The sequence below is a fragment of the Salvelinus alpinus genome, chromosome 36 (genome assembly GCF_045679555.1).
Source record: "Salvelinus alpinus chromosome 36, SLU_Salpinus.1, whole genome shotgun sequence".
NCBI lineage: Eukaryota > Metazoa > Chordata > Actinopteri > Salmoniformes > Salmonidae > Salvelinus > Salvelinus alpinus.
The window spans coordinates 14,503,412-14,530,799 of record NC_092121.1 but is presented as its reverse complement, the minus strand read 5'-3'; the positions used below and the strand labels follow the sequence as shown (position 1 = coordinate 14,530,799).

Genomic DNA, 27,388 nt, shown 5'->3' with positions numbered 1-27,388 from the left:
AGATTGTGTATATGTAGCGTTTGGTGACAGGTTTTCACATTGTCTTTCAATGAGGGGATGTATGTATCAAGTGTCTCAGAGTAGGAATGCTGATGTAGGATTTTTGCCTTTAAATCACAATAAATAAGATTCCATAGGTTTCTGATCTGAACAATCAGATCAGCTCTGGAATAAAAATCTGAAAAGATCTGATGTGATTGGTCAAGACCAATTAGTGGGAAAAAAATATCAGAATTGGCTACTTGTGGAAACACAGCTTTAGGCATATTACATATGGGTCTGATCTTAGTTCAGCACTCCTAATGAGACGCTTGATGCATTCGGCTCCCGAACATAACGCTTAACCATATTTTTAAAATGTGCCTTTTTAATCTAATTGTTTCACCTGTCAATAGAAAACATAGCACACAATGTCAAAAGATTTCAACGTATTTTTGGTCTTTCCCTTGTCAAACCGGGAAAGGATGAATGTAATAAAATAAAATAAAAAAAAATAATAACGTTAGTGATCCTCTTTTGATTTCCCTACAATTATTGTTCATTTTACGTTGATGTACTTGAAGGGTAGAGCTGAAGTAGAATGTGCAGTGATCCTGATAATGTTTCAAAACGGAGGTTTAACACTTACACAGAACTTGTAGATACATTTTTTGTTGTTGTTGAAAAGCACAAGATTCTGGACTGTTATGAAATGGGACATTGTATTGCTTGTGACTTCCACTAGAGGGTAATGTCTGCAAAAAAACCTTTTTACAATCATTAGGTGGATATTTTTTAACAACATAACATTTAGCGCAGGGTTGTTGCACAGAATTATGTACTGTGAATAAATTACAATTATGGAAATTCCTACAAATAATGAATTCAATAGCACCAATAATATTGTTAAGTCATCTTTGATGTTGAAACAAGAAAAAAATAGATCAGTTTTAGTTGTTACCCTTGATGGAAGCAGGAAATGCACTCCTACAGTTTGAGCATTTTCTTTGGAAAATCAGGTGCAATACAGGGTCAATAACATGCAACATATTGAGACCAGACCACACAGTTGGTGCCCACCTCTTGAATAGACTGGTTCTAACTTCATTATTGTGATGTACATCATGTTAAAAAAAAAAAAAAAAACAGCTTTGAATAAATGGACCGACCAGTGCTTTACTGGCAAGCCTGGGAGGAGAGGGATGTCTTAATAAAGTTAGAATATCACTAATGGATAACTGGACAGAACCCAAAACTAATGGTGTTTCAGAGTGAGTGAAAAGGCTTCTACACCCTACATGTTGTAATGTATTAGTCTGGTTGTTTTAGCTGTATGCATGTATGTATCTTTATTAGTGTTAATGTCAAACTACAATGTTGAGATTTTGACTCAAAACAGTTTACAGTGACAGATCATCAAGATGAAACCGTTTGGTATGGAAAGTACAGGGAGAGTGACAGTGTCATAAGAAATCTTGTATAGATTCCTTATCATGCCTATACTGTATGTCTCTCAGCAGTCTGGGCCACTCTTGGATCAGAAGGAAATACTTCCTCTTGAGATGAGCCTTGTCAGTGGCACCAGGAAATGGCATTCTTTTAACTCCAGCAGCACAAGTTCACATACTCTCTGATTAGGTGAGATTTCAAGAGAAATCTCTCCCTATGTAATTAGAGGTAAACCAGGCCACCAATTCTGGAGTTTCTCTTGGAGTGAACTAACACTGTTTATTTAAAAAAAAAAAAAAGGAAAAGAGACCAAATTATTTACAGATATGCAGGTACACCACAACCAAACTCATTCACTCCCCATGTTACATTACCCAGATACCACAGCAGGTCAATGAGCCACAAACTGGTGGTATGGTGGATATGGTGCTGCTGGAAGTAAGCCGTGTGAACTAGAACACAAAGTACCCTTCATGTGCAGTAGTATCATTTTTTTTCACACACTGCTGATTTCTGGAATTCCTAAGTAGTGACTATGAGCAAGTGTCTAAAACAGGATTTCCAAAACCCGGTCCTAGGTGCACGTGTTGTTTTCTTCCCTATCACTAACCACAGGATGTTGGTGGCTTTGATTATTTGAATCAGCTGAGTAGTGCTTGGGCAAAAAACAAAACGTGCACCTAAAGGGGGCCCCAAAACCGAGTTTGGGAAACCCTGGTCTAAAACACCAGGAAGTGTCAAGGATGTGCACTTATTCACTCATGGAAATAATTCTGATTTATTAACTGGTGGATGCTTTTCCAAAGTTGGCTTACCATATCTGCACGAAAATGTTAACTTACACAACATTTTAGAATCTAAGCCCAGTGATCTCATTAGTGTATTTTTAATGATCTGCAACTCTGCAACTCTGCATTATCAAATGTTGAGTTATACTTAATACATTATGAGGTTGGCAGACTGCAGAGCATCTCTGAAGTTCAGATCAGAAGACTGACCCAGCTGAGAATATTCCCTATTTTATTCAACAATTTAATACACATTAACATCAGTCAAACACAAACATACTGTAAATGTTGCCTTGATTTGTGAAAACTCTTATTTCGAAACAGGCTAGAGCTGAGTGAGGGATCATAAAGTACAGGAAATTTGCTCTCTGGAAGTGTGTGAGAGAGATTATAGCTGTGTGAATACTGTCGTGTGAGTGATCACAACACTGACTGCTGCGCTCTCGAAGGGTGCTCCTTTGTACACAAACGAGATCCGGGAGCTGCCTGTTCTATTCCGCAAACGCTCAGAGGAAAACGGCGAGGCAGAAAGCGGTGGGCGGAAAGAGAATTTAGGTTGTTGAAGACCCTAGGGAACTTTCACTCTTCACTTGAAAGGAAATAACATTGACGGTCAAAGTCAAAGAAATTCCGTTTCCATAGATTAGGTAAATGGTTGGAAAAAGTTTGGTCAATATTTTCTGCGCCTTTGTCCAGCTTCCTTCATGTCCAAACGAAAATAATTTGCTGGGCATTATATTCTCGTTTACTTAACTCAATGTAATGTACACTGGACTTAGTTTGACATGTTTCTATAATGTGACAACAGGTTTTCGAGCCCTCGCCAATTAATCCTCGAGGCTCGAGCACCTGGTGCGATTTGAAGTACCGAAAGGACAAATTGTCCTTGTGGTAACACTAACCACAGGAGGTTGGTGGCACCTTAATTGGGGAGGACAGGCTCGTGCTAATGGCTGGAGTGGAATGGTTCAAATACATCAAACACATAGGTTCCATGTGTTTGATGCCATTCACTCCTTTCCAGCCATTTATTATGAGTCGTCCTCCACTGACACTAACCCTATCAAGGTGTATCAATTCAACCTTTTTAAATGATTTCTCACTGATATGAAAGATAAGGTCCTTATGCTTCCAAAACAGACGCTTGTTAATGTTCAGATTGAGCATCAGGGCTCTTAACAAAACTCCCCCATACAGAAGATGCCTTTGTCCAATAACTTATGTGTAATGTAATGAAACTGAGAGTCAGGATCAAGGGCTTATAGAGATGGAGAATGGACACTTGACAACTTTCAATATGATGGGTAGAGAGTGAGTTGACAAGTATAGGCCTACTTATTGTGCTATTCATTTGATCTTGTCCAGGTATACTGAAACCACTACATTTTACTAACCTACTTCCTTCACCTGTGTTTACGACCATTCTTTTATAGGGAACAGACAGCTGCCAACCAACCAAGAGTTAATTTCCTATAACAGCCAGGGACCTTACTCTGTAAACAGTGCCAGCTGAGAGACCACAATAGGCCTATTCACCACAATGGACTCTTATTTGTTTTACAGAACTAATGCTTCTCCAGTGCATAAAAAATTACTCCCATTTCAACTCTACTAAGTGGAGGCCTGTTCTGTGATGACAGTGATGTAAAATCTGTCCCGTCAGAGATGTACCCGATTATTGTGGCAGATGGTGTGGCATGCCAGTATTAAATTCATCACCCACTGGTCAAAGTAATCTAATGCTACTTGTCCACAAACAGTTTTGGCCATGTGTTTCTCAACACTTCAGCATTCAGTAACTTTGGTCTCTAATATCTTAGAATAATTTGGACATTATGACTGCATTGGGATGGATTATGTAATATTTTTATTGTACAATTGGATATTGAATTGAGTGATATTGGATATTGTAGGCTACTCATTGCCTCAGCAGCACAACAGTTGTCACAGATTTAGGGTAGAAAAACAGTTTCCCCAAATATTATTTTGCCTTAAGACTTCTTGAGCCACAGTGTAAATGTGCATGATGTGACCAGGATTTAGCAGGCTTATGTTCTGAGAGGAAAACAACATTTGATCCAATGGGTTTCCCGCATATTATTTGTACACACAGTGTGGGACCTATGATCCAATGACTTCAGACCCACAAAGCAATGGTCAGATGAAAGTTTGATCTTTACAAAATCCTTTTGGCCTTTACATCATGCATTAGCCTTATTTAACACATTTACCGCACAGATCATCCCCCATGTTAAAAGTAAGGGGCAGTGACTCACTCTCACACCCCTATAATCTCGGTGGGCACAAACATGGAATCATAGATACAGCTTCAACAAGAGATTTTCTTTGCCCCACAATAGGGTCTGTGAACTAAAGGTCGACCGATTAATCGGAATGGCCAATTTAATTAGGGCCGATTTCAAGTTTTCATAACAATCGGTAATCAGCATTTTTGGACACCGATCATGGCCGATTACATTGCACTCCACGAGGAGACTGCGTGCCAGGCTGGCTACCTGTTATGCGATTGCAGCAAGGAGCCAAGGTAAGATGCTAGCTAGCATTAAACGTATCTTATAAAAAAAAACAAATCTTAACATAATCACTAGTTAACTACACATGGTTGATGATATTACTAGTTTATCTAGCTTGTCCTGCGTTGCATATAATCGATGCGGTGCCTGTTAATTTATCATTGAATCACAGCCTACTTCGCCAAACAGGTGATTTAACAAGCGCATTCGCGAAAAAAGCACTGTCGTTGCACCAATGTGTACCTAACCATAAACATCAACGCCTTTCTTAAAATCAATACATAAGTATATATTTTTAAACGTGCATATTTAGTTAATATTGCCTGCTAACATGAATTTCTTTTAACTAGGAAAATTGTGTCACTTCTCTTGCGTTCTGTGCAACAGAGTCAGGGTATATGCAGCAGTTTGGGCCGCCTTGCTCGTTGCGAACTGTGTGAAGACCATTTCTTCCTAACAAAGACAGCCATCTTCGCCAAACGGGGGATGATTTAACAAAAGCGCATTTGCGAAAAAATGCACAATCGTTGCATGAATGTACCTAACCATAAACATCAATGCCTTTCTTAAAATCAATACACAGAAGTATATTTTTTTTAACCTGCATATTTAGTTAAAAGAAATTAATGTTAGCAGGCACTAAACTAATTTGCCAGAATTTTACATAATTATGACATAACATTGAAGGTTGTGCAATGTAACAGCAATATTTAGACTTATGGATGCCGTTAGATAAAATACGGAACGGTTCTGTATTTCACTGAAGGAATAAACGTTTTGTTTTCGAAATTATAGTTTCCGGATTTGACCATATTAATGACCTAAGGCTCGTATTTCTGTGTGTTATTATATTATAATTAAGTGTATGATTTGATAGAGCAGTCTGACTGAGCGGTGGTAGGCACCAGCAGGCTCGTAAACATTCATTCAAACAGCACTTTACTGCGTTTGCCAGCAGCTCTTCGCAATGCCGCAAGCATTGCGCTGTTTATGACTTCAAGCCTATCAACTCCCGAGATTAGGCTGGCAATACTGAAGTACCTATTAGAACATCCAATAGTCAAAGGTATATGAAAGACAAATGGTATAGAGAGAAATAGTCCTATAATAACTACAACCTAAAACTTCTTGCCTGGGAATATTGAAGCCTCATATGAAAGCTGGTGGTTCCTTTTAACATGTTCTCATGTTCTGAGCAAGGAACTTACACGTTAGCTTTTTTACATGGCACATATTGCACTTTTACTTTCTTCTCCAACACTTTGTTTTTGCATTATTTAAACCAAATTGAACATTATTTCATTATTTATTTGAGACTAAATTGATTTTATTGATGTATTATATTAAGTAAAAAAAGTGTTCATTGTTCATTCAGTATTGTTGTAATTGTCATTATTACAAATATATATATACAAATTGTTCGATTAATCGGTATCGGCTTTTTTGGTCCTCCAATAATCGGTATCGGTGTTGAAAAATCCTAATCGGTCAACCTCTACTGTGGACCGTCCTCTACATTCCCCTTTGTTGTTAAATATCACTTCTTCTTAAGATGGCCATGCTGAGCTAGCTGGCCTGTCACACTAATGGGCCTGGCGGCTATGTTCTGGACCGGTTTCCAAGGAGACAGTCCTCATCAGAGGGAAGCTGTGGTGTGCAGCCCTGATTGTTCAGCTGAGGACGAGGGGGGAGACCATGGACTCTCCTTTCACGCCCATTCCTTGCAGTCATTACACCCACTTTCAGGAACGAGTGACAGACACTAAAAGGTCTTTATGGTGTGCAATTTGATACCCAGTGGCAGATGCTGCAGCCTGCAAGTGACTGAGTCATAATAGCTATGACGAGCAGGTTTTGAAAACTCCCCGCAACCTTTCATTACTGGATCATAACAATTTAGGGGACTGGGCCTGGCCTGTTGATTTTACCTACCAACTGTTGAGTTGTAATGGTATGAAATTCAAAGACTCATATCAAATGTTATTATTCACATGCGCCGACTACAACAGGTGTAGACCTTAGTGAAATGCTTACTTACGAGCCCCTAACCTGATGATTTGGTGTTTAATTCACCCTGAGCTGAAGTATCACCTCTCACACCTCTGCCTTCCCCTCTAGATGGCGTCAGTGAATGACTCTCGCCTTCAGCAGCAGCCTGCCCAGAAGGATGCGGCTGACCAGAACTTTGACTACATGTTCAAGCTGCTGATCATTGGCAACAGCAGTGTGGGGAAGACCAGCTTCCTGTTCCGCTATGCTGATGACTCCTTCACCTCAGCCTTTGTCTCCACCGTGGGCATAGACTTCAAGGTCAAGACCGTCTTCCGCAATGAGAAAAGGATAAAGCTACAGATATGGGTGAGTTAGCCTTATGCATTTTGTAACACATGCCAGCTATGGTCTCTACAACATGACTACCACCTTTGTGCCACATTTCTGCCATCATAGTGGACTCTCATACACATCCCATCAAGATGAAAGTTGTCTTCTGTATTAAACCAGAATATAAATCCATAGGCCAAATCCTTCGCTATTGAATTGAGTTTTTATGACAGATGGCTGATAATTCTATAGTGGGTCAATCACCAACTTTCATCTGCAAGGCCCTTGCATTTTACACAGTGGTGTAAAAATGCTTTGAAGTACTAAAGTCATTGTTTGGGGATACTTCACTTTACAATTAATTTGACAAATTTTACTCAATTTTATTACAAAGAAAATATGTACTCTTTTACTCCCATACACTTTCCTTGACACCCAAAAGTATACATTACATTTCGAATGCTCAGTCAGGGCATCAATATGGTCCAATTCACACACCTATCAATATAACGCCTCTGGTGGACTCACTAAACACAAATACTACATTTTTAAAAGATGTTGGAGTGTGCCCCTGGCTTTCTGTAAATCATGCCATCGGGTTTGCTTAATATAAGGAATTAGATTTATAGCATGTCATTTTTTACCTTTACTCAAGTATGACAATTTAGTATTTTTTCCACCACTGTAATTAAGTACATTTAAAACCAGACACTTTAAGACTTAAGTAGTATTTTACTGGGTGACTTTCACTGGAGTCATTTTCTATTGAGGTATCTTTGCTTTTACTCAAGTATGACAATTTTAGTACTTTTTCCACCAATGATTTTACCCTATGTCTCTCTTGTATGTTTTGCTGAAAACTTGGTTTCTCATCTCAAGCTACTGCAATGTGTTGCTGCTGCTTGCACCACATGCTCTAGAGACTTGAAGGCTGTGTTTGGACAGGCAGACCAATTCTGATCCATTTTCCACTTATTGGTCTTTTGACCAACCACATCAGATCTTTTTCAGAGCTGAACTGATTGGTAAAAAGAACTGATTCGAAAAAAATATCAGGTTCTGTGGAAATACTTGAATTACAGGGCTACCAGATTTGTACAATTTATTTCTATGTAGCCTAGTCCCCTGACGTCTGAAAGTGTTTCAAGGCAAACTATTTTCACGTACAGTGAATGCTGTTTAAACAAGACAAACATCCTATATGGTATTGTATTCAATCAAGATGAATCAGCAGCAACTGTGTCCACACCAATGTACACACCAATGTACACACCGAAACCAAGCTGACTGACGCACTGACCCTGTTTCCACCTAGGACACGTGATTTGGCTTAATGTCGTCAGTGGTGGCTGGGATCACTGAATGCCATCTGATGAGTTTCAAATCAGAGAAGAATAAAATCCTCCTCAGTTTGCCTCATACATTGGAGGTGTGGAAGTAGCAACCATGTCCAATAAATGAGTCCTGGCTTCGAGAGCATGTGTACAGTTAATGAACAACCCTATGTGGATGGCCAGTGGCGTTTAATCCGCAGTGTCCTGTTTTCACTCAAACCCTCTGAGCCTCGCCACTCTATGAAGAGTGTACAGGTGGTGCCCTGTCCACACTGCTGCAAGCTTTCCTCTGCGTGTGTGGCATGAGAAAGGCTTGAAATGATTTTTTTATCATGGTTTTAAAAATGAGTTTAATTTGAAGCCTTCTATAGTACCATTATGGTTCTACTTTCTCAACATGAACCATACTGTTTATTCTAGGAGGATACACCACATGGCAATATGTTAACTGCACAATGACACACCTGGTGTCGGAACCACAAAGCCCAGGGCTTAGAGTGTGTCCCTGTTTTGTGTGGGCGGCAGGACCAGGTGACGCATGCTGAGAAGGGTCCTAGTGACATCAATGGCTCTGACCCCCAACCATTTTACACTCATTGTCATCATGCATATGCTTTTGGACAGTATTTTCTTTACTTGGTGTATAGATAGTTATGGAGACAGTGTATTTGGTTAGTGCTACTGTAAGATCCATTACCCTGCCAAATATTTGATAATGTCTGCACATATCAGGTAAGATATGCATCTGGTATCCTTCATTCATAAATGAAACAAAAATGACCCTGAGATGACGCAGACTCTCCTTCTGGGTAAGGTCATTTAACAGAAGTACACCGCTGCGGATACACCGACTCACACACTTATAGAGCACTTGTCTCTCTAGCCCGGCACCTGCTCTAAGATAAGAACCGCTCTATTTCTTGCAATCTCTAAATCGGTGGCAGTTCGTTCGGGCTGACTACCCTGCACACTATTAGCCCTAATGAAACATTCATAAACACCCCCCCCACTATTCAGTGATGTAAAGTCCTCCAATGCAAATGAGGGACCCAGGCCAGGTTACCAAGCGACGGCCAAGGATAGTTGCCGTGCCAATTTAATCCCCTCACCTGCGTGACAATTTTTTTTCACGTTAACCTTTTCTAGGGAAGCAACTCTGACATCACACTCAACCTCTACTTAATTGAAAGATGTTTCTGATAAACAGGTCTCTACAGCACCAGAGAGCTGTTATCGACATCTGACGCTCTCCGTGTTCTTTTTGTTCTTACTGGGTTTTTGTTAGTGGGCCAGGGTTTGTTGTTTGACAAGAAGTTATGGACATGACAAATGTAGATGTTAGTCTGTTTAATCATGTATCTGACACTTTCATTTCTAATAGTCTGAAGTTAACAGTGGCTTTGGGTGGGAAGGTTTAGGCTGATAGTGCTTTGTCCATTAAATTGTCCTATCACAGAAATGTTTATTTATATCAATTTTGTATGTTCAAAAAAAAAAAGATGAATTGTAGTCTTTTCTAGACCTGCTGAATATTTACAAGCGTATACACACACACATTCACCTCTAGCATCTCAAGTCTGTAGTTCTTAGTCAATATTGCCCCCTTCTGGTCTCACAAAATACCACACAATTTAACATGTTCCCAAATCCAACCCTTAAAGAATGACCAGCCATCTTGTTCCCCACAGGACACAGCGGGACAGGAGCGCTACCGTACCATCACCACAGCCTACTACAGAGGAGCCATGGGCTTCCTGCTCATGTATGACATCACCAACCAGGACTCCTTCAACGCAGTTCAGGACTGGTGAGTGAAAGGTTCCATCATTTCCATATTGACCCTGCTGCCTTCTCAGACTGTGCATTCGTCTACTCTCACCTCGGTCATACAGGGCAACTCAGATTAAGACATACTCTTGGGACAACGCACAGGTGATCCTGGTGGGAAACAAGTGTGAACTGGAGGATGACAGGCTAGTCCCCACAGAGGATAGCCAGAGACTGGCCAAAGATCTTGGTGAGTACCATCCACAACAGCATGCAGTCTTCGCAAAGACTATACACCAAGAGTTCACACTACCACAGCATACTGACCTCATGAGAACACACAGATATAGCAGGGGACACCGAACACTTAAGCCTAAATATCTCATCTGCTTTTCTTGAAATCTCTCCACAGTAAGTAATTACTCTACTCAATTTCCCCGTCTCTGTCTGGCAGGGTTCCAGTTCTTCGAGGCCAGCGCCAAGGACAACATCAACGTGAAGCAGGTGTTTGAGCGGCTGGTAGACGTCATCTGTGAGAAGATGAACGAGAGCATGGGCGGAGATGCCAACCTGTTGTCCAATCACAGGAGCACCAGTCTACAGGACTCGCCTCCAGAGAACCATGGCGGCTGTGGCTGCTAAATCCCGCCTCATTTCTCCTCACAGCCCCACACCAAACCCCGTCACTGTGCCTGAAGTATAGAGAGTACACCTCTCACATACACCCCAATCTCACACCCCCTAACACAGCCACTGCAGTGAAAACCATAAAGCAGCTAGCTGAGATAGCCATCGGTCCCCTCCCCTCCGTCCATCCAGTGTTATTCCACATATCCCCTGTTCTAGTTTCTGTATTCCCTGAAAAGGCCCCATCTCTCTTGTGTACTGTGCCCCCTCCCCCCCCCGGCCTCTACCACATGGCATCCCCTCTGCTCTTCTGGCACAAAAAAAATGTAAGTACTGTATTTATTGTGAGAAACCTTTTTAATGGCTTTATTTTTAAAGCAAAGCTAGTTCAAATCAGCTTAAAGAAGTGCCAATGTGAAGAAGATTTGTCATAATGAAATAGTTTCCAGTAGTCATTATTTTAGGTCATTGTTGTGTTCAGAGTTTAATGAATGAAAATATAATAGTTTAAGACTCAAACAGAGCAGAAGGTGCTTTTGTTTTGGATGCCCCCTGGCTAGATGCTCTGCTTCGAATGTATTCATTGGACTAAACTTCTCAGAATCCAAAAGCGGACAGAAAACGGCACCCCAAAACCTGATAAAATTATACAATAAAAATCCACGTTTTCTGTCATAACCTTGGTCAAAATCTAGATGGAACTGTTATTAATGAAGATGACATCATCCAGACAATCACAAAACTGAGTTATTCTGCTGCTTTGGCCTTTTGCTTCCTTATTTACATGACCTCCATGCTTTACTCTGTGATACTGAAGATGCTATTGTGCCATGTCCTCAGAATAATTGTGCACTACTATTCTTGAGACTTTAACTACTACTGCTTATGGGAAAGAGAAGGTGAAAAAGTATGAGATTCTGTTCCAAACAATGTTAGAGCAATGTTGTGCTCCAGGATGTTTGTCTGGGAGGAAGTCGTATAACACTAGTGACACTGACACGCGTCATGTGATCTGTTCTGTCATGTCCTCACTCACCCCTCTGTGCCTCCACTTCCTACTCATTGTTCTTACACTTTCCAACCCGATTGCACAAGGCTTCAACAGTGTCCTGTAATCTGGATGTGCCAGTGTAAACTGCCTGCATTACTTGCATGATGTTACTGTACTGTTCTTACATCTAAGTTACTGTCTATGAAGTAGCCTAATTAAATCGTGGTGATTGGCCAAGCATGACACCCATGCTAATTCATTTTCCAAATCATATGCTTAAACAGAAAGACAAATGGTCCACCTAAAGCATGTACAGTACATTCCATTGTACTGCTTGGATGGCTTCAGTAGAAAAAATATGCATGTCTCTACAACTGGACTGGGGAGACATGCATCTCCCCGTTCTCCGACCTTCTGTTACTCACAGACACTGCCATTTCCCTATCACTAGCCCCACACTGTTCACTGGCAATCAGTTAGGGACAGGCACTGTCTCTGCATGATAGCAGCCTTATGTTTTTACGCTAAAGCTGAGGGGTTGGGTCAAAGCCCGCCAAAAGTATTCATGAGCACCTACTTTCTCCAATTGCTTATCACAAAGACACCTATCCACCTGGATGCACAGCTGATGCTGACTCGCTGTTTGATATTAGCCGGCTGATTTGTATCAAGTGATTTCCCCTGTTCATCTCCTACCACAAGCAAGTGGTCTTGTTGTGGTGTGAAACACTTTACTGGAGACTTAACCGTTAACCTTTTATAGCTGTGTAAAAACACTATACCCACATTACATCTGCATTATGCCCAAGTTGTAAAGCTTTCTCCTGGGTGGTGTTTGTCAGTGTATTTAAATTGTGTTTTTCTTTCTGCTGCTGAAGGTAACTGGATTGAAAGTAGTGAGGTTTTACTGAAAGTCCTGAGGAGGACTTCTCTAAATCACATGCTGATGCACTGATACCCAGTTTATCTAAATACTTCAATGTCAGTTGGTTAAAAGGACCCATAACATATTTTTTGATAATTATGTTCATCTGAAGTTGTAAGTGAATCATTTTATCCTTTAAATTTTTTTCTGTGGAATTGGTTCGTTTTTGTGTAGTCTGGCATTCCATAGTTTATATAGGAGGTTTGTTATTATTAAGGGGAACTATACTGTTGTCTTAATGTATATTTGTTTTGTTGCTATTTAAGGCTCTCTGTTTGATGGAAAATCTTATTAGAAAAGGCATATACATTGAATGTGTTTATGAAAATAAAGACTTCATTACAAAATATAAATTCTGAGTTGTTGTTTTATTGTGCAATCCTTATGCTAAATCATTTAGATGATTAGAACTTGTGAAAGCACAACATCTATGCATTCAAGCGGACAAAGGCTTGAGACCCATGTTCTACGTGGTTAGGTTAGTCTTCATGGTGAGATCATCTATAATTTATGGCCTTACGTCCTACCTCCCTTCCCATTTGGATAAGGGGGGGGTTGTGGTCTTTTTTTATCTAACGACACAGAAAACCACACTGCTGTGGTCCTCCTCAACAATAAGAGGTTTCCTGGTGCCCTTTCCTGTCACCTACCAGTTACCCACAGCCTTTGTGTCCTTTGCAGTTAATCTTCTTGCAATGTTTTGTAACCTTTTTATATTTTTACATCATACTGTAGTCTTCCATCATATACTGGTGCCTATCAGTGATCTTCCTTAGTGCCAAATGAGAAATCCTCAGCCTGAGCCCACTAAAGTCAAGTGATGTAAGGCCAGGCTAAATTACATTCAAATGATGTAGGGTTGGGATGAGCCTAAACGCCCCCATGCTTATCACGGGACACTACCCCTTGCAATACAGATAACGCAGGTCGAGCTCAAAAACATGGGTGTAGGTCAGAGATAAGAGACCGTTTACGCTGAGTTGTGAGTTCACTGGCTCCATGTGGGTTTTCAGTTATTAGGCCTACCCTACTACCTGTGTATGTCTGCCACGTGCCCTCTTTGTTCCTCACAATAAGGAACCTCAATTATGCATGGCGAAAAAATAGCCCACTACAACTAAATGCAGTTGTCACTTAGAGTTGTGGCCCTCAGCTTTCTCCAAGGGTCCCTGTGGTTTGGTGGGACATATTGTCCCGTTGGAAGCATGTTGTAACCTTACTCTAGTCCCGCCCACAGACATGAGTGAAAATACTTTGTATGCTCCACCTCTACAGTTGGGTTTGAGTAAAAAGTAAACAGCTTGGCTTGGACACTCGCTCACACCTTATCTCCTGTGATGCACGCACAACTGTGTTGCACTATCCATAGTATCTCAGAGAGACTGTCACGAAGAGAGAAGGAGACAACAGAAGTTTGGAGCTGGTTGCCTACCAGTTATGCAGTACAACAGAACGCGTAGGCCGCTTTGTTCTCAGAGGAGACAAAAAGATGACAAATGATAACCTGAATAAGCTGTTGGTATTTTGTGTATTATTTTGCGCTCAGAAAACGTCCATTGTGCATGGTGCACAACCTTTGGAAACTAAAGGTAGGATTCATTTTTCCAAATAGCCTACTTGTTTTCATCACCTTCTGTAACACAAGTGTTTACAATTACAACGCTTATTTTCAATCATGTTATATTTTGTATTTCAATATAATATGTTTGATGTTTTAGATTTGGGTTAAGATAGAGACAGGTTATCAATTGTCAAAAGTTTGTGTTTCCTCGCACAATGTGGTGAATTTAATAGCTGTTAAAAATAGTTATAATAATCACTAATCAGCAATAGTCATTCCTCTGGAGCTGTTTGGAGACTTACTTTAAGTCTTCACCTGTGTTTACTAAATTGTCAAAACCAATAATGCCCCAACACACATTTTCCTTGTGGACTAAGACTTCCCTCCCTTGTCCACACAGTGGCTCTGCTGCTCCACGCTGAGCCAGAGATTCCAAAGTGCTTTGCTGAAGGGATGTCGGACCTCACCTGCTTCTGGGAGGAGGATGAGGAAAGGACTGGCTCTGCTGACCAATACTCATTCATATACACATACCAGTAAGTCATGATCAGGCAAAGCGCTCAGTTGATAATTGCTGCTACGTGTACCATATTCTCTCACCTTGTCTTGGTAGAGGGTTGCTACCTGCTATGAATATGTGTTTTGAAGAATGATCACCTCAATTTTCCATTTAGCCTAGAAACTTGATACAAAGTGTAAACAATCCAAATGTCTCTCCTCCTCTGCAGGAATGAGAACAGTAGTGAGTGTGCCGTAACTGCCCTACCAGCAGCAGGCGGCAAGAGGCTGTATTTTTGCAGGTTGTCCCAGACTCAATTATTTGTGCCCCTTGACATCCGGGTGTTTCGGGACGATCTGCTGATCCACAACCGCAGTCTCTTCATTGAACTTGTCTGTGAGTTATAGAGTTGTGGTTGTCTTTTGGGAACTATTCCATTCGTTTTTTCTCAGGATTTAGGAATTACATTTTCTTCTTATGTCTGTGTGTCAGTCCTGTTAGACCCGCCTGCCAATCTGACATTGACGAGTACAGGGACGCAGGGGCAGCTGAAGGCCAGCTGGCTGCCTCCCTCTCTCAAGTACATGGGCGACAGCATGATGTACGAGGTCAGCTACGCCATGGCAGGGAGCCACATTGGAAAGGTATGAACAACACACTCATATCAGAGGTAGAAGTTTGTTACCAGACAAGAGAAACGTTTGAAGTCCTTGTGAATAATGGTGCTGTTCCTTTCTTGGCCTTCGGCAGAGATGTGTCAATGACAACGCATTATCATCTCTTGTCTTCAGGTGGAGAAGGTGCAAGCCAGCTCTGAGCTCATCTTGCATGGTCTGCAGTCAGGCACTAAGTACAAGGTGCGCATTCGTGTCAAACTGGACGGCATCAGCTACAGTGGCCACTGGAGCTCCTGGACTGACCCGGTACTGATGGAAACAATGCCTAGTGGTAAGCTTCTTTCTCCTGCAGCAACATTCACACGGTCACCAAAATAATGTGCTTGTCTCGTGAGCTAAACATCTTTGTTCTATTTGTGAGGGATCCCTCCCTTGGATTTCATCCCTGGTGTAACCTTGTTGCTGTGTTATCTTATTTGCAGACTTGGACCCTCTCATCGTGTCCCTGAGTCTCATCATCTCTCTCGTCCTCACCCTGCTGTCTCTCATTGTGCTCATGTCTCATCGCAGGTCAGTTACCATCAACAACAAATTTCCAAAGTTTTTAGTCTACCACTGTAACTACACTCTTTAGTGATCTCCTTTGTAGAGACATCCTCAGTGGTGTATTTATGGAATAAGGCTGTACAATATTGTCCTCAGGTTCCTGTTGAAGAAGATCTGGCCAATCATTCCCACCCCTGAAAGCAAGTTCCAAGGCCTCTTTAAGGTTTATGGTGGTGACTTTCAGGTGAGACAAGTAAATCCAGTATTAGTCTTCGTATCCTTGGAATATGAAACTCGGTATGAAGTACCTTGTGCAGTGTTTATCTATATCCTTTGTGTGTATCGTAGTCTGTTCATCTTGACTCAATATTAGTGCAGACCCCTGAACCTCTCTCGTTTGGTTTGTCAATAGGAGTGGTTGGGCCACAGCACTGGAGGCTTATGGTTGAGGCCAGCCTACTTCTACTCCGAGGAATTCCCTGCACCACTAGAGGTGCTCTCCGAGGTTAGCCTTGGTCCCGCCTTACCCAGCTCCGCTTTGCCGCCCAAGGCCTCAGAGGCACTTGGTGAGGAGGAGGATGAAGACAAGAAGCTAAAGAGGGTGGATTCTGCATTGATGGAGGGGTGGAGAGAAACCCCCCAGGAGCACTGGCCGATGGACCAGCTCCGGGCTATTCATCAGCACCCTGCACCCTGGACCCAGTCTTCTCTACTGGAGTCTCATGATGCCTATGTCACCCTCAATGCTCAGAACCACAGTGGGGAGGAGCCGCTGGACGACATATTGGAGGAAACCTTGCCCCTGCAGGTTCTCTTTGCCTCTGGAAGGACATCCTCTGAATCTCGATCAGACTTGGGCTCCTTCCAACAGAGCTCAGGATCGGGCTGCCTCTCGTCCCAGTCCAGTTTTGAGTACCCAAACCACACCTGGCCGCCCAAGGGCCCCGGGTACACCTACATGGCAGTGGCCGACTCAGGCGTCTCCATGGATTACAGTCCGATGAGCTCGAATAAGATCGATGACATTGGGAAGGGAGTTATCTATACCAATGAGTACAAGAACGAGATCCCTGCACACAGAAGACCCATAGGTACTCCCATCCACTTTGCATTCTGAAATAAGGATAAGCTATGTAACAGGCTATGAACTGAGGCTTAAAGGTCCAATGAAGCTGAAAAACAGTTGGGATGTTTGGCCAAGGCTTCTATATTGACTCCATCTTCTTGTCAGTGGAATGCAAAAAGCCAGGATGTAGGCTACTCTCATAACTATGCGATAACAGACAAAGCTAAATTTAAGCTCAAAGGCTTTGGTGAGGAAAAGTCAAAAGTATCCCTGATAAGGATTTCATAATTCTTTGGCTCATAAGCTCATTCTCACAATATCCCTTCAATCGGAAGGCAGCTGTTTAAGAAATACATGAACAACTAAAACACTCTAAAGCTGATATTATAAAACACATGTAATGTGTATATTCTTAAATCACTGGATCTTGTAGGTCAATTTACAAGGTTATTTTCTATATTTTTATTGGAATAACTAGATAAAGTTGACACTTAAATTGTAAATATTGTGTTTGTCAATTGTGTATTGTACAAGAGTATCACTAAGATGTAGCCATGGTCTTAACATGAAGCTCCTGCGAGAATGAAGAGGTACTGTAGGATGTGCAGGAATGTGTTTAGGCAATGTGTCACATTTCAGTACGATGCTATTGTACACCTCTTGCTTGCAATGCTTAGATCAACAAAGGTTGTAAAAGTCATGATGGTTCCAGTGTATGAATGTTTGTATATCTGTCTATCTAATTGTCACCTCATTGAATCTTACATATTATCATACATTGAGAGGCCATAATTGTTGAAACTGTAAATAATTCAAATGAAATTTTGGGGGGTTTAAATAAACACTAGTTTATTGAAAATGTAGGTAATTCCTCCCACCCAAAACAAAAATTGTGATTTGGCTAAATGTATGAGTAGATTGAAAAAAACGTCACATTTTAAGTTGTTCCATTGGTAAAAATACAGTTGTTTACATAGGCACATGTGAATATGACAATTCAATGTGGTAGGGCAAGCATACTCAACTCTAACCCTACGAGGTCCGGAGCCTGCTGGTTCTGTTCTACCTGATAATTGCACACACCTGGAGTCACAGGTCTAAATCAGTCCCTGACTAGAGGGGAACAATGAAAACATGCAGTTGAACTGGCTTTGAGGTCCAGAGTTTAGTTTGAGGGTGGTAGAGTATAACAATATTTTTTCCATGGCAAAATGAAAACACGAAGCAGACCAAACTCTTTAGTTCTTTAAAAACCTGTTGTATGTAAAATATTGTGTGCTATAGCTTGGAAAATAAATAAACGTGACTCTGGATGACAACAAAATTATTTGCTTCCAACATTAGCGCAGTTTTCCTAAAGAAGTTAAATCTGTTTCATGTTTTGTTTCTTTGCCAAGATTGGGATATCGTCCCGTTCCTTAGAATGTGGACAGTAGTTGAGTAGCCTAGGCATTGGGGAAAAGGGTATTTAACGTCATAACAAGTGAAGTTCACAACAATTTCCTTATACGAGTGACCTAGATCTTAGCATAATGAGCTGAGGTTCTGATCTGTCCAGAGAAGGAGCACAATCCCCTCACAGAACACAGTTATAGAACATAGCCTAGTAAATAAGGGAAAATCTTTTAAAAACAAACAACGTGAACATTGGTTTAGAAAAGGCTCCAATCAAACATGTTTATTTTTTGTTTACTAACATTTAGAATATTAACTAGTTCCTAATTTGTCTATCTTTAAACCCTTTGCTTTTCAGTTATTTTCAGTGTTCATTTCTAAACAAACTGGTGAATGTTTCCTGACTTTTTCATTACATGTTATGATAATACTGTGATGATTACCTATACGGAACTTCTGACAATCTATCATTTCTGTAACTCAGGATCTCTTTATGGTCAACAAAAATGTCAATATAATGCCTGAAATATAACATAAATGTTCATCAATTCTGATGCGCTTCCATATTAGATATCTTCAATGTTTTTTTTGTACTAATATGATTTAAAAAGGTATGGCATTAAAGCAAATCAAATGTTATTGGTCACATACACATATTTAGCAGATGTTATTGCGGGTGTATCGAAATGCTTGTAAACTGTGTACCATGATGTTCTTGTTGTCCTTTAGTTGAGAAAAACGTGGGGAGACATTCTGATTGCACCTGATAGCTAATATCTATAGATGGGTTGGTTGTTTAGCAATAAAACCAACGGATGCACAACTATGTGGCAAAATCGACGGGGTTGGCTTAGATTGTTGACAACATGTACACTATATTTCATCTCCAATGTTTATTGAAAACATAAATAAAGGTTGTACAATGAGCACTTGTTGTCTCAAATACATAGTTACAGTTGGTGGTTAGCTAGCTAGCAAATGTATGCCATATTAGCGTAGACGTGACATCAGTCAAAACAAGACATGGTATCAAGAACAAGATAAAACTAGCTGAAATGAGCCACTTAAGATTCCCCACATGGCAGTTTCTTGTCATTGTTGCTAGCTATCTGGCCATCCAGAATGACAACAACACACGGCCTTCTGGCCCATTGAAGCGTGCGCATCGTTTTCGTGATGTTCTCTGCTGTCCCGTCTATAACATCAGCCTAATCTTCCCTTTACAAATGATCTTAGAACGCGCCACAGGCACAACGGTTAGACAGAAAAGTAATGTAAATGAGAGTTGAATGGTTGAATGTGAAGTCACATTGTGTAGGAGAGAAGACAACAGGGCAAGGGAGAACAGACTCAAATTATATTGTGCCAGAGCAGTCAGAATCAGTACAATTCAGTCGGAGGAGTGGTTTAATTCACGCAAAAACCTTGCTGAAAACCTTTTGTAAACACTAGTGAAAACCATTTTGTGCATTGAAAAAAAAAAACTGTTCCCCTTGCATCTCAGTCTTTGGTAATGCAATGGTTTGATATAACTATATACGTTTTTTGCATGCCTTTTATTTCTTCCTCGTCCACTAGTAAAAGTCATTTAATAGATTTCAAACCATTGTAAACTCCATTGAGCGATTGGGGCAAATGACCAGTCGCCATTCTCGAGCCAGACTTGAGTCCTCCTCATCCTTAGCAATAGGGGCTTCTGTCATCCCAGCACCAGAGAGGTAAACATGCCACGTGTCCTGTGGTCCTGCTACCGCAGGGGCAGAGTTCCAGTCCCGGTCCAAGGTACACCGAACCTGAAAGTAGCGGTCTAGAACTGAGGGGACAGGGCCTGAGGAGTCCCCACCAGCATGCCCTTCCCACTCGGACTGGAACGAGGCTATGATCCGACAGGAGACCAGACTAGCGGCTCTCTCTTCCAAGGTCTGTGTGAGAAATGCAGCCATGTCAAACAGCAGAGCAGAGATTTGTGCAGCAGAGGACTGCTCTGCCTGCTGAAGGCCACCACTCACTCCAGGCCCGCGCAGGTAGCCTTCCAGTCCGTCCACGATGATCAGCGACGTAGGGGCAGCAGAGGCTGATTCATGCAAAGAGGCCACGTCCTGAAGCAAATCTTCCAAGGACCTGGGGTATGAAAACGTCATTTTCTGCAATAAATTCATGCCAATAATCAGAACTGTTTGTTTAGGACTTTTCAGGAAAACATTTTCTCCCTTTGATTTTTAGGGAGGACTTGGCAGTGGGCCCATCACACATGTTTTGCGCTGATAAGTGATGCACATCTCTGTGACTGATTGGGGGTGCTTAGAGCAAGCTCTCTTATCTGCTTAGGAGGCAGGATAGTGAGAAGAGATAAGTATCCATCATTAGGACTACCTCACAAACAAAGGACATACAAATGTATAATTAACTTGCTACATCTTCCAATAAAAGTGCTTGATGTCATAAGACATTGTTAGGTCAGTGAGCTGACCAATGATTTCAATAGGGAGTGTGGTGCTGTGTGTTATGTCATGTTGATCAAGGTAGTGCCAAATAACACAGATGCTGGAAACTAGTTAGGTAGTTGTTATTAAGGCCTAGTAGTATGTAAATAGCTAATTACCTTCAAATTGTCGGGGCTCAGGTTGGACATGGATTCTTGTCCTGGAAGGCTCTGAATTTGAACCTGAGTGAAAAATGATGAGAGCCCCAATTCAGAGGCAGCAACGAACGGTAAACGCTACAGTCTCCGACCACCAATGTACTGCATTTTGATGGTGCGATGATTTTGAAATCCTTCGTTTTTCCATTGTGTTGGATAAATGTCCTAAAGACATGCGTCAAAATATCGGCCATATCTTTCTTTGGCTATCTATCTACATGTATGAACTTGGCTTATCGTTGCTAAAAACGTTCTGCTCAATGCGTGATCTGCAAAGAACATTTTCGTTTCCCGCCAAGTGGTGTCACTTCCTGTAAGACAACTTCCGCTAGGAATGACAACAACAGACAGCTGTTGTCAAGATGGCGGATGGCTATGGAGGAGAAGAGGGTCCCCTGGACGCTGAAGAAGCCGGGGATCAAATAAAATCAATTTTGAGGCGTTGTAGAGGCCGTCCCAGGCTCACGGATTCTGACCGAGCACAAAGACGCCTCGAGTCCCGCAAGAAGTATGATGTTAGGCGAGTTTATCTTGGAGAATCTCACAAGGTTTGGAGTGAGCTTCGCCGGCGAACGAGTTTGAGTGACGCTGGACTTGCCGAGTACCTAATCCTGCTCAACTCCACGTACGGGGAGAGATACCAGCAAAAATACGGAGGGTATGTTTACGAATAATACATAAAATCAGAATATCAAACTAGATAGTAACTAATATTGTTTAGCTAGCTTATCCCCTCTCTCGTCCTCTGTTAAATGTGAGTCCTTTCCCCAGGCCACCTCCTTCAATCAATTGGGTTAGCTAGCTCGGGCTATCAACTCAATAGTGCTTAACGTTAACACCTTATCCTCATGCAATAACGTCATATTTATATTCCTGGCCGCTAGGAAGACAATCCCAGAAGTATGTACAAAACTGAAAAGAGGTAAGAAAGAACAACGCATCGTATCCACTTACCCATGAAGAAAAGTATCCCTACATGAGGGATTGATTGATACATTTATGTCACTGTTGATACTTATTTTCTTACAGGGAAAAATGAGAGAGTGTCCAGCCTTTGTAGCATGGTGACCTGGTACCAGGATCACTCCCAAACCTGCCCACATGAACCCCAGCTCAGAGCTCTGGAACCCCAACCTGGATTCTCCACCTCTGCTATCTGGCAGTGTGATGCTGACCATTCATTTGTGCAGCACCTCTCCTCGCCACCAAGAGGGACCAGTGAGCCTGAGATGGAGACAGAGACAGAGGAGGAAGTTGATAGTGACACAAGGACAGAGGATACCAGAGGAATCATGACCAGGAGGAGGAGGAGGAGGAGGAGAGAGACAGATGCCCACAGACAGCTCACTGGTACATTCACATACTAATTTGGCTTTTAATTGCTTTGGGTCACATGTAATTGTATGGGAACCACTGATTTGACATAAACAAGGTAACCTGTATTTAAATGCATCTGTAGGAGGGGATTTGGAAGTGGCTGGAGCCCCGGTGACTATGGATCAGGTGGAGCAGGCCACAGCTCTCAGCCAGCTCCCAGAGATGGAGGCCCCATACAGGGACACTCCCTTAATGGAGCATCTCTATGAGAATCAGTCTGTCTGGGAGATGGAGGTGGTGATGGAGGCAGGCAGACAGCAAGCCCAGGAGTCTGATGATGAGGAGACAGGTTACAATGTTGTAGGGGAGGACATCAACCCAAAGGAGGAGGTGGAAAACCTGAGAAGAGATGAAGGAGTGGGTACATCACAAGATGGCTATGAGTGTGTTGTAGTGACTGCATCCTTAACTGACAGACTGGACAAAGCCAATGAGCAGGACACCACACAGACAATGGGTGACACAGTTGGTGTAGACACTCAGACCAACCTCCATCCAGTCCCAGCCTCTATGCAGGTGCCTGGGCAAGGGGAGCTGTTTGATTCTCAGACACTACAGACTGTGGGGACCACCTGTGAGATACCAGACCAGCGAGGAACTCTGGATGGTTCTCAGGTAAAAAAAACAACAACTCATTAGTCATTTGTCTTGGAATTTTATCACAATCAAGTAGTTGTCGTCCCTGAAAGCACTGCCTTTATATAGTAATATTAACATGTAGCCTATCCTATGTCCCTCTCCCTGTCATTCGTAGCTGATCATCATCACTGGCCCCAGCTACGAGGCTTTGGCATCCGAGGGCATCCAGCTCAACATGGGGGGTGGAGACGTGGAGGAGGTCACATGCACTGTCATAGAGGGCGTGGCTTACAACCAAATGTGCCAGTCAGTGGGAGACTTTAGGACGACAGAGGAAGACTCCATCACAGGTACTGCTGGCAGAGTGTTTTAGTCTTTGCTTACACTGACAGACAATGCATTAGAATATGCTGTAATTGTTGTATATGCTGATTTAATGGATACTGACATTGACAAAAACCAATGATGAATAGCTTGCTATTCCAATGGTTTGAGATCTTTTTCTCTCAGGCCTGAGTGACAAGGAGCTGCTCCAGCCCAGTGTTGAGTCTCATGGCTTGGAGCCCACCTGTGAAAGGGAGCTACAGAGGGGCCTAAGCAGGTGAGTGGCCAGCATGGAGAATTATGGGGATCATATCTGTAGAGACAAATGTAGATGGACATGCTATTTTCATTCCCATCTTGACTTCCTCAGAGCACTTCTGTAGACAAGGGCATCACTCACTTTTCTATTTCAGATGTAGGAGGAGCAGACGAGGTCCTGTCATCGAGGCAGACGGAATGCTCAAGATGTTCCACTGTCCGTATGAAGGCTGTAGTCAAGTCTATGTAGCCATCAGCAGCTTTCAGGTAAATAGGCCCTTTTAGGCACTCTCCACTTCAGCTTTTGCCTTGATTTGGAACACCTTGACCTTGTAGTGCCATCAAGTTACGAATAAAGAAAATAAAAATGCACACATGTTGCTGTAACTACCATTTCATGCTGTGATTCATAATATGTACTTTTTGTTCTTTGTATGTTCCCTGCAGAACCATGTGAATCTGGTTCACAGGAAGGGGAGGACCAAGGTGTGTCCCCACCCCGGCTGTGGCAAGAAGTTCTATCTGTCCAACCACCTGCATCGCCACATGATCATCCACTCAGGTGGGCACAAACAACTCTAAATCTGGGCTATACTGATTTACTGTACAGTGGCGCATGAGCTAGTAGTAATGTATTCATATTTATCCTGCTATGACATGTACTATATAATGCAGCTTTGAATGTCAACCCATCTCTAAAGCTAATGGTTTTGACCGTATGGAACTTTACTAGGTGATGCTTCACAATCGCTTCTCATCTAACCGTGCTGCCCGTGAAATGATTGCTGACCTGGTTGTAAAATCACCCAACTTTACACTGGTCTGTAGAATGGCCATGTAGAATTACCAAATACAATGGCTGTTAAATACACAGACTGCTTTCAGCAATAATGTCTAATGGGGATTCTGAACCACTTCCAAATAAAATTTAATTGATGAGCGCCCCAATCAGCAGAGAGGCTATATGAGTTGTGAGCTGTCCTGACGACTCAACATTACAAGCATCTGAATTCTGCACCTCCAGGCCGTGCCCAAGCCCAACTAACTTTGTCCCTTAATTTTTGAACTTTGTCGCAGTTGCCGTACTCCCGCACATTGACTCGGTACTGGTACCCCCTTTATATAGCCTCGTTATTGTTTATTTTGTAAATATTTTCTTAACTCAATTTCTTGAACTGCATTGTTGATTAAGGGCCTGTAAGTAAGTATTTCACGGTAAGGTCTACACTTGTTGTATTCGGCGCATGTGACAAATAAAATTTGATTTGATTAGAATTTTTTATCAAACTTTGTGTAGGAGTCCGAGACTTCATCTGTGAAACATGTGGGAAATCGTTCAAAAGGAAGAATCACTTGGAGGTTCACCGGCGCACGCACACAGGAGAGACGCCCCTTCAGTGAGTGAAACACTTTGATCACTCAAGTTTTTACTCCCAGACGGTTTATTTCATTTTCTCTACACATTTTATATTTTGGTTTTGTACAATATATGCAATTTTGTCTCACAAACAGAAATGACTACATTGCACTCCTAAAAACACTTTCTGCAGATTTGAATCATCTTACATTTTTCCCCTTCATCTCGTCTCCCTCCTCTCCTCTACCTCTTCTGCAGGTGTGAGATCTGTGGGTACCAGTGTCGCCAGCGAGCATCTCTCAACTGGCACATGAAGAAACACACCCCCGAGGCCCACTACAACTTCACCTGCGAACACTGTGGCAAGAGGTTTGAAAAGCTTGACAGTGTTAAGTTCCACAAGTTAAAAAGCCACCCAGACAAACAGGCAATGTAAGGCGCAGTGCTGCTGGAATGTGCACTAAATATCAACTGGTCAGGGCCAGACCAGAAAGAGACTGAATCTGTCGACACAAAGAACAAGAGAAGAAGAGTGCCCGTAGAGACTGGTATGCCCGTTTGGGGAAAGAGCAGCTCTTTTGAATGAACATTGCTTAGACTCGCTCACTATAATGGACTTTAGACCCTGCTCTCAAAGCTGTGCTGGACACAGCCTTTTTAGAGCTCACAGAGGCAGCCTAGCTGTTGATATAGTACATTTCAGCACAGTTGTTTACATAATGTGCTGTACGCCTCTAAACCATACTGTCTCTATACCATATTATTAACATATCCATAGATTCTCTCTTTTTATTCACTTTTATACACTTGTCATCCACAGTTGTAATGTACTTGTTGGAAAATAGTTTTTTTGTTTTGTTGTTAATGCTTGTGTTCTCACGTCAATACATGAACTGATGACTGCTGGTAAAATGCCAAAACTAACAACTTACATATTCATGGGGAAATCATGGGGAAATTATGTGTTGTCACATAAGTGGGCTGCCTACATTGAAGTAGAGAATTGGCCATTTCTGTCATTGACCTGACCAAGGAGTACCGGTAGTCTTTTTGTGTGAAAGTCTTGCATCATCTTTCAGGTCTGTCTGTTGAACTGTGTGTCTATGAACAGAGTGATGTTGTATTGTGGTTCTAAAATGGCTAATGTAGTTTTTGAAAACCTCTTTTTCTAAAGATCCAAAGCAGAATCGCTAATTTGTAGTTGTTCTTTTCCTGTTTTCTGTATTACTGAAATTATCAATGTAAAATATGTGAATATGACCCAAATAGATTATGTACATATTTATGGAAGAGACATTTGTTTGAGACAAATGTAATATAAAAAAAGGAGTATTGTATTGGTGTTTGGGATTGTCTGATGTGGCAAGGAAAGGCATAATGTGAGTGTTGTCACACTGACACACACAAGGAACTGGCAAACATATTTTCAGTGCATGGTGGGATGAATATAAGACACATCAGGTATGTCACCAATGGCTGGTATGACAAATGTTCTAAATAATTTAATTGTTGAGTAAGTCAAGGTACTTGAATACTAATGCTCTAACCTGATCATTAGACTTGAGCTGGTCATTAGACTTGAGCTAAAATCATATACTCACCACAATACTGTATTAATGTAACTGTCCAGTGTTTCCATATTTCTATTAAATATGACATAGGGTAATTAATTACAATATAATTGAAATAGTTTTACTTCCAATTTCTTTTAAGTATTTTCAAACGCAGTTTTTCTGTGTTGGAATGACATCACCCTCTGAGGAAATACAAGCATTTTTGAAACGGTCCATTTGAGATACAAGATTGAGGTAGGTTTTATTTAAGTGGGTTTTTTTTCTCCAATTTATGCTTTGGCCACACAAGCATAGGATGAGTCAACAATGTTATTTGGGTATGAGTTAACAGAATATTAACTTTTAAAAGTTAGATTTTCAATGGACAGTTACTTAAGGTTAATGTTGAAAAATAGATAGGCAGTGAAATTGTCAATTCACAGAAGCTTGCGACTCCATAAGGTTCTGTTTCAACAGGCACTGTTTCAACTGGTAGGATACTGTTTGATTGCTTATCCTCGAAGGCAGTGAATTGAAAAATCTAAGTTAATCTGGTTATTATACATTTATTCCAATTTACCACCTCCAAATTCCTCCATCACTGTCACTCTTGGGTATTTTTAAAGCTCAACCCAGATTCCTGCATGATTGTGGAAGTCTACATTTCATTAGGGGCTGTCATAGGAAGACTTAGGTCGTCTGAGCAAATTTCTAAGCAAGAGAAACATTCCGACTGATGAATTATCCTATGTCTGCAAAACAATGACTTCAATGGAACTGACAGTCAGGTCTTATAGTATGTTAATTAAATCTAAAATGTTCTTAAAAATCCATAGATATATTCTTTCTCTGCTTCCATACCATTCACATCTCCAAAAGCCCACTTTAATATACAGTGA

General features: G+C 41.5%; 3 protein-coding genes and 1 pseudogene across 5 annotated transcripts; 3 read left to right on the top strand and 1 right to left on the bottom strand.

The window, feature by feature from the left end:
- Nucleotides 1-2,590: 2,590 nt before the first annotated feature.
- Nucleotides 2,591-13,069, top strand: LOC139565247 (ras-related protein Rab-3D-like). The gene is made up of 5 exons (XM_071385420.1): nt 2,591-2,863; nt 6,869-7,108; nt 10,095-10,213; nt 10,299-10,423; nt 10,628-13,069. The coding sequence occupies exons 2-5, from the start codon at nt 6,869-6,871 to the stop codon at nt 10,813-10,815; spliced, it is 672 nt and encodes a 223-aa protein (XP_071241521.1). The 5' UTR covers nt 2,591-2,863; the 3' UTR covers nt 10,816-13,069.
- A 931-nt stretch (nt 13,070-14,000) lies between these two features.
- LOC139565245 (erythropoietin receptor-like) lies at nt 14,001-19,326 on the top strand. The gene is made up of 8 exons (XM_071385419.1): nt 14,001-14,305; nt 14,678-14,813; nt 15,006-15,172; nt 15,269-15,420; nt 15,568-15,724; nt 15,876-15,963; nt 16,096-16,183; nt 16,352-19,326. Exons 1-8 carry the CDS (start codon nt 14,206-14,208, stop codon nt 17,054-17,056), a joined length of 1,593 nt encoding a protein of 530 aa, XP_071241520.1. The 5' UTR covers nt 14,001-14,205; the 3' UTR covers nt 17,057-19,326.
- LOC139565246 (ATPase SWSAP1-like) lies at nt 19,279-21,235 on the bottom strand (annotated as a pseudogene).
- A 168-nt stretch (nt 21,236-21,403) lies between these two features.
- Nucleotides 21,404-26,623, top strand: LOC139565244 (zinc finger protein 653-like). Of its 3 annotated transcripts, none has more exons than XR_011672878.1 (10): nt 21,404-21,699; nt 21,926-21,963; nt 22,071-22,391; nt 22,501-23,033; nt 23,173-23,347; nt 23,493-23,598; nt 23,735-23,846; nt 24,027-24,141; nt 24,313-24,976; nt 25,195-25,242. XR_011672878.1 is itself a non-coding variant. In XM_071385417.1 (10 exons), the coding sequence occupies exons 1-10, from the start codon at nt 21,404-21,406 to the stop codon at nt 25,370-25,372; spliced, it is 1,959 nt and encodes a 652-aa protein (XP_071241518.1). In that variant the 3' UTR covers nt 25,373-26,623. The 3 variants fall into 3 exon arrangements, 2 of the variants coding, with proteins under 2 accessions (XP_071241518.1, XP_071241517.1); XM_071385417.1 differs by having other exon boundaries at nt 23,508-23,598; nt 24,877-24,976; nt 25,195-26,623; XM_071385416.1 differs by having other exon boundaries at nt 24,877-24,976; nt 25,195-26,623.
- The last annotated feature ends 765 nt before the right edge of the window (nt 26,624-27,388 follow it).

Coding starts and splice junctions, on each gene's coding strand:
- LOC139565247 (XM_071385420.1), top strand. CDS start 6,869: ATGGCGTCAGTGAATGACTCTCGCCTTCAGCAGCAGCCTGCCCAGAAG. Junction 7,109..10,094: donor GGATAAAGCTACAGATATGG/GTGAGTTAGCCT, acceptor TGTTCCCCACAG/GACACAGCGGGACAGGAGCG. Junction 10,424..10,627: donor GAGACTGGCCAAAGATCTTG/GTGAGTACCATC, acceptor TCTGTCTGGCAG/GGTTCCAGTTCTTCGAGGCC.
- LOC139565245 (XM_071385419.1), top strand. CDS start 14,206: ATGACAAATGATAACCTGAATAAGCTGTTGGTATTTTGTGTATTATTT. Junction 14,306..14,677: donor ACAACCTTTGGAAACTAAAG/GTAGGATTCATT, acceptor TTGTCCACACAG/TGGCTCTGCTGCTCCACGCT. Junction 15,173..15,268: donor TCTCTTCATTGAACTTGTCT/GTGAGTTATAGA, acceptor TCTGTGTGTCAG/TCCTGTTAGACCCGCCTGCC.
- LOC139565244 (XM_071385416.1), top strand. CDS start 21,404: ATGGCGGATGGCTATGGAGGAGAAGAGGGTCCCCTGGACGCTGAAGAA. Junction 21,964..22,070: donor ATGTACAAAACTGAAAAGAG/GTAAGAAAGAAC, acceptor ATTTTCTTACAG/GGAAAAATGAGAGAGTGTCC. Junction 24,977..25,194: donor ACAGGAGAGACGCCCCTTCA/GTGAGTGAAACA, acceptor CCTCTTCTGCAG/GTGTGAGATCTGTGGGTACC.